Source organism: Rhea americana, unplaced genomic scaffold, assembly GCF_003343005.1.
Source record: "Rhea americana isolate MKP2758 unplaced genomic scaffold, rheAme1 scaffold_402, whole genome shotgun sequence".
Lineage (NCBI taxonomy): Eukaryota > Metazoa > Chordata > Aves > Rheiformes > Rheidae > Rhea > Rhea americana.
Genome location: NW_028186538.1, coordinates 391,726 through 400,578, shown reverse-complemented (window position 1 = coordinate 400,578; position 8,853 = coordinate 391,726). Strand labels below are relative to the sequence as shown.

Sequence of the window (8,853 nt, the reverse complement as noted above, 5' to 3'; positions counted from 1 at the left end):
GGCAGGGGGCTGGAAGATGCGGGGGGGCAGCTCGGCGTGGGGCCGGGGGACGTGGCCGGGCCGGGGCAGTGCAGAGAGCCGCGGGCGGCCTTGCCCTGGCGCTGGGCACGGTCCACGGCTGCGGCTCGGGGGCCCTGGGGCGCCGGAGGCGGTGGTGCTGCTGTGGGGCGAGCGCCGCGTCCCGCTGCGGGGCTCTGGCAGCCGTTGCTGGATGCGCTGGGAAGGAGCTCGGAAGGGGAGACAGCCTGGCACGTGTCCCCGGGCCTCCCTGCCCTGGAGCCGGCGTGGTTGCCCGCGTGTTTTGGCCTCGGCGTGCCCTGCAGGCGCGGAGCCCCGCGTGGCCCAGAGCCTGCGAGCGGCCCGGTCGGCCGACGGGCCTTGCCAAAGGGGTCGCGTCTGAGCGTGGAGCTGGGACGTCCCTTTGGGCCTCAGCTGCCCGCAGCAGCACGGAGAAGCGTGAGCAGGGCTCCGGGGGCCTGGCCGAGGGCAGGGGCCAAGGGCGCTGCTCCGTGCTCCTGGACTTTGGTTTCTGGAGGGGGCAGCCGCCACGGGCCTGGGCCGCCCACCCTGCAGGAACCTCYGGGTGGGAAGCCGCCCGCCAGCCGCAGCGCCTGGCCGGCTCCCCGCCGAGCCTCCGCCTGCCCTTCCTGCAGCCCCGTGCCGGGGCGTGCGGCGCAGGTTTGCAGGTGTGGGTCCATGCCGCCTGCCTCTCTGCCGGCCCCCTGGCGCGCTGAGAGCTCTGGTCCCTGCTGCCAGCAACCCGCCGTGGTTGGAGGCCAGGGCCCCTTCCCTGCCTACCCGCCGCTTGCTGCGCTGCCCCACGCAGAGATAAAGGCCGTGTTCCTGCTGTGCTGCTGTGTGTCCCACGCCCCGGCTGCTTCCCCGTCCCTGCTCTGTAACAGGAGCCAAGCCTGGTCCCTGGCCAATGGCCCTGCGCTCGCTTTAATTTTATCTCTTTTTGACCCACATTTGATCTTCCCAGTGTGGAGCTGGGCGGACCGGCTCAGGCCGTGCTCAGGCATAGGCTGACATGGGCTCCTGTGCTGCAGGGCTCCATCCCCACCAGGCTCCCCGGGGCAGGCCTGCTCTTGCTTCTGCCTTTAATGGTGGGAAATACATTGCATGGCTCTGGATRGGGCAGGGAACTGCTGGCTTATGTTTCTAGCCATGGGAAGGAACAGTTCAGAGCTAGTAAGCAAGACAACAAAGTCCTCTTTCTGCTTCTGCGCTCTCTGTGGGCTGGGGAGGCCCAGCTGGAGAGGCCTGCTGTTTCATGAGGCATATTTGGAAGTCCTGTTATACTCTCTCTGATCAAGCCTGCACCGGGTGCACACTGGCTGCTCACTGGCTCAGACACCTCTGGACCCTCCCCCTCGCTGGTGTAGTTCAGGGCTTTTTTTGGAGGAAGAGGCACCAGAACTTCATCCTGAGCTGTGCCATTGAGACCACTCCGAGCTGGGCACGCAGTATGAGAGGGACCTTGTGCAGGTGCCTTGATGCTCCTCCTCCTGGCCAGCCTCCAAGCCTCTGATGCTGAGCTGGGCTGGGCAGGTCTCCAACTACTACTTAGGTGCAGGAAGCCTGGAGCTATTGCTGTTTGCAGGGAACCTTCTGCATGAGTGCTAATGAATTACCCCTAAAAAGCACTTAAAATTGTCGTCCCTGCTGTGCTGGGCTGCAGCTAAGGAGGGTTTGTGCCCTGTGCTCTCCCATTCCTGCCCAGCCTCATGGATGGAGGGGCGAACTCTCGAGCAAGCTGGGCTAGTGCACTGACACTGCTGGACTCTGCCCCAGGTCCACCTGCAGACGCAGCAGGAGGTGAAGATGCGCATGACTGGGATGGCGCTGCGTGTGATCCGCACCGACGGCTTCCTGGCTCTCTACAACGGGCTCAGCGCCTCGCTGTGCCGGCAGGTGAGCACTGGCAGCCTCTAGTCCCCCTGCGGCCAGCAGAGAACCTCCTGCTGCACAGCCGCTTGCTCTCCCCACCCTGTGGATCCCCTGCCTGTTTCTGAGCCTCTTGGGAGAGCAGCTGAGCTGCAGACTTGTCTGGAGCAGACAGGCTGCCCTGAGATGTGGTGGCCTCAGGAGGCAGGCATCCCAGCATGACTGTGAGGCTTATTTGCCCTGTTTTCCAGATGACGTATTCCTTGACCCGCTTTGCCATCTATGAGACTGCAAGGGACCGCTTGGGCCAGGGCAATCAGGGGCCKCCTCCTTTCTACCAGAAAGTGCTGCTGGGTGCAGTGGGAGGTGAGTGAGGAAGAGAGTCCTTCAACYCTGGGCTTCTTCAGGCCAGAGCAGCCCTCTGACCCCAGCTCTCCATTGGTTGTAGGTTTCACTGGCGGGTTTGTGGGGACCCCAGCAGACATGGTGAATGTCAGGTCAGTTCTGACTGTGTCCCCAGTGCTCCTGGTGAGGGAGGTTTGTGGCTGGCACAAGGCAGCAGTTGGGATGGTGGGGCAGTCCCTCATATTCCTGACTTCTCTCCTGACCAGGCCAGTGGTGCTCTGTGCCTAGTGGCCCAATCTGGGGTGGAGAGCCCCATAACCCAGCACACGCAAGGACCAGCACTGCTCCTGCCTTTCACCAGGGCAGCCCGAAGCTGGTGCCCAGCCCCACACCTTGTTCTCCCAAAGCATGTGGGGCAAGAGGCAGGCTTTCCATGCAAGTGCAGGGTTGTGCCATTTGGAAACAGTCAACACAATCTATCTGCTGGGCCTGTTCTGTGCTGCTCTGAATGCAGGAGCAGGGCCCTGTCCCAGGGTCTCGTGGCATAGTCAGAGAAGACRCCTGCGCGCCTGGTCTCTCTGCCTGCCTCACCTCCCCACGACTCTGTGCGTTTCAGGATGCAGAATGACATGAAGCAGCCGGCACACCTGAGACGGAAGTGAGTGCTGATGGAGTAAGCAAGGGTACCTGGTCGGGCGCGGGGCCCTGCCCAGGTGCAGCAGGGCCTGGGGTAGGTGGACACCGGGTGCGTGGCTCAGATCCCCGGCTCCAGGGGTGCTTGGCATGCCTGGAGCCATTTGTGCTGTGCAGCTGTGGGGAAGCAGCACCATCCCAGCAGTGGGGGCACGTGTCCGTGGGGCACACAGAGGGTTGCCATGTCAGCAGCTGCCCGGGCTGCAACACTCCATGTTGGGCCTAGCTGCAGGGGTTGGCAGTCAGGATGCTTAGGAGTTTCAGACTCTGACATCTTCCCTCTTCTCGCTCCTTCCAGCTATTCCCATGCCCTGGACGGCATATACCGCGTGCTCCGGGAAGGTGAGGCAGTGCCGGGTTGGGAGTAGGRTTAGCCTGTCTGACGTCCTTGACACTGGGAAACCGCAGCAATGGCTGAGGGGGCTCCCACTGGGAACCATCATGGGTGTCCTCTCAAGCTAGGTGGGGAGAGGGGACAGAGGATGGCCACACTGCCGGTGGGGACAGAGGAACCAAAGGGCTGGGCAGTGCCCAGCATCTCAGCAGTGCCTGGCTAGTGACAGACCAGGCAGGGCACAGCAGCCTGCCCTTTCCTCTGGTGGAAAGGAGGTAGCTGCCAGGAGCAGCTATTAAAAAGAGCAAGAGGCTGGAGCAGGTGGCAAAGGGAGTGAATGACAGCAAGGAGGAGACAGGGCTTTTCTGAGGGATTCTCCTTTCCTACAAGTCCAGCATGTTTGCTCTTGAGGTATGTTGTGAGCACTGTTGCCTGGGAAGTCTGGGACACAGACTGTGCAGGGAAGGAGCCTCCTTGCTGGAGGGGAGTGTGATTAACGTCCCAGGACTGTGCTGATCCCTATCTGTCTACAGAGGGCTTGAAGAAGCTATTCTCAGGGGCTACAATGGCATCCAGTCGAGGGGCTCTAGTCACCGTTGGACAGGTAGGGCAGCTCCACTGGGCTGTAGGTACCCTGGGCGGAGGGAATACYTGGCTTAGGAATGGGAAGAGATATGTCACTAACGCACTGTGTCTCTGCAGCTCTCCTGCTATGACCAAGCCAAGCAGCTGGTTCTCACCACTGGGTTGCTGTCAGACAACATCTTCACTCACTTCCTGGCCAGCTTCATTGCTGTGAGCAGGGCTGGATGGAGGGCTTGCAGAGCTGGGCCTGGGTTTGTCCACTGCTGGCTTCAGGGCCCCAGACTGGGGCTGCCAGAACTGCATACTGCGTCTCGGAGGCTGATGAAGCCAGGCTGGGCAGGGAGGCTCCCTGCATGGGGTTGGTCTCAGGCTAGACTGAGGACCTGGCCCTCTCTCTTGTCATGTGGGTCATACCAGTACCAGCACCCAGGTCTCCTCCACGGGCCAGAGTTGGTGACCTGTTGACTCTCCCCAGGGTGGATGTGCCACATTCCTGTGTCAGCCCTTGGACGTGCTCAAGACCCGCCTCATGAACTCCCAGGGCGAGTATCGGGTGAGTAGCCATCCTGACCAGCTGACAGTTGCTCGACCTGTCCCCTTCGTGCACTGGCCTCTATCATCTGGCACCTTGCACATCTCTGTCCTTTCTTTCTAGGGTGTTTCCCACTGTGCCATGGAAACTGCCAGGCTTGGCCCACTGGCCTTCTACAAGGTACCTAGATGGAGATGCATGGGATAAGATGGTAGGAGGGAGCATAGGGTGGCTGGGCCAGCCTGGGAGCAGAGGTTAGAATTCAGAGCAGTTCTGGGGCAGGAGCTCTGCTCCGGGGCTTTGCTGCCTGGAGTCTGATGGCTTCCTGTGTTGGTCCTTCATCTGCGAGTCCCTGGCTTGGCCCTGGTGTACTGCAAGTCTTGGCCTCTCCTGGACTTGTAGCCTGCGTCCAGGCCCCACATCAGCTGCAGGGTTGTACTCATTGGGTTGTCTATGAGAATTCAGGTATTTTTAGTGATGCAATTTTTGGATTTTACTGACTATTGCAGACACTGGTCAGATCTTGGACCCTGTATGCCTGCGCTTGGCACAGTCACCAGTGTGTTCAGTCTCGCTGCTGGGAGGGTTCCTGAAATAGTCTTTCAAATCCAAAGTTTCTTCCTGATGCTGCCAGTCAGGCGTTTTCCCTGTTACAGCCTGTCTGCTCATCTTCCCCAGGCAGCGTCCGCCCCCCTTCTGAAACAGGGCTGTGGGACCTGACACTGGCTTCTACTGAGACTCTGGGCCTGCGTAGTGGTGATGGCAACACTGATGTGTTTGGGGGCAGAGGGATTAATGCATGATGCTGAGATCTGTGTGCACAGCCATGGCTGCAGTGCCTCTCTCACCACTCTGGCAGTCTCTGCCTGCCACTGAGGCCCCAGCTCCCTGGAGCTTGTGCTGCATGTCCAGCCAACTTGTCCCCAGCGCTTGCGAGCTCCTGCTGCTCCCCATGGGTTGGGCTGCTGGGTGCCACTGGCCCTGACATGGAAGCCCAAGACTAGGCGCAGGCTGACTCTCCCTCCATTCTCACTGTCCCGTTCCAGGGCTTTGTTCCTGCGGCCATCCGGCTCGTTCCTCAYACCGTCCTCACCTTTGTCTTCCTGGAACAGCTGCGCAAATATTTTGGGATCAAAGTGATCACCTGAGTGGGAGGGTCGGGACCCTACCTCGCCCCGCGGGCTTCCCCGGGGGATGAGCGCGCGGGTCGTGACAGATCCCAGAACTYTCTGTTGTCTGGGGCCAGGCTGCCCCCATCCCTTCATCCTGCTCCCCCACCTTTCCAGTGCCTGTGGCCAGCCAGTCCCAGAATCTGCTTTCCCCTCTCGCCCCAGTTCTCCTATCGGTTACTGCTGAGCTATTGTTAGGCCCCTTGTTTGTTCTGCACCCCAGTTTTGTGCTGTCTTCCACGCATGGTTCGCAGCCACAAGGTCCATCCTTACCTCCCTCCTGTGCAGGCTTGGAGAGGCGSGCGCAGCAAGGGGCCCTTGTTCCTGTCCCTTATGAGCCCCCCCTGGAGCAGGAGAAGGGAGGAATCAGCGTTCTGCCTCTGTGCCTGGTCACTGAGTCTCGAGGAGATAGGGACTGGGCAGGGGCCAGTTTCACTTGTGAGCATGCTGCAGCCAGGTCCTGCTGCAGCACGGGCAGTGTGCGCAGGGCTCGCTTGCTCCCAGCCTCTCCTGCCATCAGCAAAGGGAGGCACAGGTTTAGGGCACCGAGGCGCTGCCCCCCTTTCAGCACCTCTGGCCCCGCTTCCCCTCGTGCCCCTCCGCTGGTCGCTATGCAGCTTAGCAGGTGCCTCCCCTCGTGTGCTGCTGTGCTTTCCTGGCCTCCCCACACCCCTACTTTCTCTCGGCCAAAACTCACCGGCGTCCAACGGCCGCTGGGCTCTTCAGGGATTGTGCCTCATACCAATGATGACAGGGATGGACCCAATGGGCGAGGGGCAGCCGCTCGGCCGTGCCGCCCTGGTGGCCCGGTGCGGGCTGGGGTCATCCTCGTGTGCCCCAGCCTGGGGTAAGGCCAGCAACTGCACCACCATCCCCTGGCTCCTGCCTCGAGCCAGGTGCAGGTAGATTTGAGCTGCAATGGCTGGAGCTGAGGCAGTGCCAAGGTCCCACAAAAATATCTTGGGCAGCTGTGGAGGAGYGGGGAGGTTTGGCCTAGCCTTGCCTGTGCTTGCTGTGGGGACAGGCAGGTGAGGCAAGGCTGCGCAGCGCGGAGCCGGCCCTGGCTGCAGGGCTGTGCCGCGGCATGCTCCGGCATCCTTGYGCGGCCCGCTCAGCCGCTCTCGGACCCGGCCGCAGTGGAAGCATCATTCAGTGTCCCTCTGCGACCTTGCCGGCCCTGCCAGGGCCACTGCCGCTCCCAGCGGGGCCAGGGCAGCCCCAGCCAAGTGCTTCCCAAGCCTCCTGCTCAGCACCACTGCCTCACCGCCACCCTTGCCCTGTGCTGCGCTGCCCTGCACAGGCACCAGCCCCTCCACCACATGCAACCCTGTGCAATGCAGCCCCGAGGGATCAAAGAACTGAAATATCTGTGACCTTAATATATAATAAACAGCAGTGGAACAAGCCCAGGGCCTGGTGTGTTGCTGTGTGGGGAGGGGAGGGATGCACAGCAGGAGGGCTCGGAGCTGAGCTCCCGCAGGCCAGGAGTGGCAGGCGCAGAGCGAGGTTCATTCCTGCTCGGCCAGCGCACCTGACAGGGACGTCTTCGTCCTGGACAGTGCCCCCGTCCCTGCTGCAAGAGGAAGTGGTACTGGCACCTCCTGGCCCCACGCTGCGGGGAGCCGTGGGCTCCCCCGGCTGGGGTCCTGCCTGAGCTGTGCCTGGTCTCAGCTGAGGGAGGAATTCCTGCCGTGCCGCTGGCATCTGCCCACCTCTGSCTCCTCGCTGGAGCGGCATCCTGGCTGTGGTGCTAATTGGGCTCCAGGAGGTGGAACAGAGCCAGCCCGGGACAGGCAGAGAAGTGAAAGCTCGTCACCTTAACGAAGTCTAATGATGCCGKCTGGCATCATTGCTTTGTTCCTGTGCCCGACCCCGTGCCAGTGCAGCAGGGCAGGTGAGTGTGGGCRAACCTGGCCCGTGTTCCCCAGGAGGGGTGGGGGCTGTGCGGTGTCTGGACCCCAGACCCCTGGCACTGCTCCGCACCAGGCGCGCAGGCCCACGCTGAGCAGGAGCGCGACAGAGCCTGCGGGGCTGGTCCCTGCCAAGCAGCAGCTCTCAAGGGCTACGAAGCCCTGCTAGAGCCTGTGCCGCCCTCGTCCCCCAGCCCAGCTGCAGGGAGGATGCTCCGGCTGGGGCCGGGCCCCGCCAGCCGCACCAGCCCCACGCTCCTGGCACTCCCGTACCCTCTTCCCACGTCCCCTCGCAGCAGGCTGAGCTGTGGCACGGCCAGGCCGGCAGGACAGCGTGTGCCAGACGCAGCATGGAGCACGGAGTGTCCAGCAGCTGCATRAGAGTGGGAGCGCTTATCTCAGAGCATCGGAAAATAAGAGGCCTCCGGTCTGTCAACAGCCTCTTACTGGTAGTGTTTGCGCTTGCCATAACCAGCCCCCCCACACACAAAGGTCTCACCCTGCCCCAGAGGGCAGGGCCAGGCCTGCGCCTGCCCCCCAGGGCAGTTTGCAGAGGCCGGGCCTAAGTACAGACCAGGATCCCCCACCTGTGCCTCCCCAAGCAGGGCTGGGGGCTGCCAGTCCTCCCTCGTGCACGGCCCCAGGGGGCACAGGGGCCTGTCCGCAGTCTCTCCCCACGCTGCCCCCCGGAGCCGGGCCGGGGGATGCACGGTGCGAGGCCTGGGCGCTGGCTGGGCTCCAGGTGGGAGGACGCTCCGTGTCTCCCGGCTCCCGCAGCCTGCGTGGCTGCCACAGCCAGCGGTCCAAGGTAAACATGTTTATGCCCTGCCGGCAGGGCAGGGCAGCGGGTCGACGCTGGCTGTTCCCCTCGGCTGGGGGCTCTGCCCACGCCGAGCTGCAGTGCCGGATTAGGGGRCTCGGGGGAGCCGCAGAGGGAGTTTGCTGCCACTGCAGGATGTGTTTACCTGAACATGCTCCACCAGGACAGCGCGTGGCAAACACAGAGCYGCCGCCACCGGCAGAGGCCGGAATGAGAGAGTCCGGGCAGCTGCTGGCTGCACTGCAGAGGTTGGTCTGGGTGCTGGGGGGGGGGGCGTGAGCCCTGGACCCTCGGGCAGGAGCTGCTGGTTCCCGGCACAGGCAGGACCAGAGCTCAGAGGCGACAGGGCCTTCACGTCCCACGAAGGGGCCGGGGCTGCCGGGGATGCTGCCAAGAAGCCCCCTGAGAAACACACCGGAGCCGTCAGGCCCTGCAGGCCCCCGCTCCGCCCCTGGCCGGAGCCCCCACTGCACCGAGCGAGAGGCCGCGCCGGSGGCTTCCCGCGCCCCTCGGCCTCGGGGCCTCGGGGGCATCGCTGCCGGCGAGCAGGGCTGCGCCCGTGCCCGTGTCCCGGCCCC

At 63.2% G+C, this 8,853-nt stretch overlaps 1 protein-coding gene across 4 annotated transcripts; it reads left to right on the top strand.

Annotated features, from left to right (window-relative positions):
• The first annotated feature begins 530 nt into the window (after positions 1 to 530).
• Positions 531 to 6,951, top strand: SLC25A10 (solute carrier family 25 member 10). Of its 4 annotated transcripts, XM_085314413.1 has the most exons (11): positions 541 to 1,914; positions 2,139 to 2,253; positions 2,336 to 2,384; positions 2,849 to 2,890; positions 3,224 to 3,267; positions 3,793 to 3,863; positions 3,962 to 4,054; positions 4,320 to 4,397; positions 4,500 to 4,556; positions 5,055 to 5,132; positions 5,423 to 5,481. In XM_085314413.1, exons 1-10 carry the CDS (start codon positions 1,825 to 1,827, stop codon positions 5,094 to 5,096), a joined length of 681 nt encoding a protein of 226 aa, XP_085170539.1. In that variant the 5' UTR covers positions 541 to 1,824; the 3' UTR covers positions 5,097 to 5,132; positions 5,423 to 5,481. The 4 variants fall into 4 exon arrangements, with proteins under 4 accessions (XP_085170536.1, XP_085170539.1, XP_085170538.1 ...); XM_085314412.1 differs by having other exon boundaries at positions 5,055 to 5,499; XM_085314411.1 differs by lacking the exon at positions 5,055 to 5,132 and having other exon boundaries at positions 663 to 1,914; positions 5,423 to 6,951.
• The last annotated feature ends 1,902 nt before the right edge of the window (positions 6,952 to 8,853 follow it).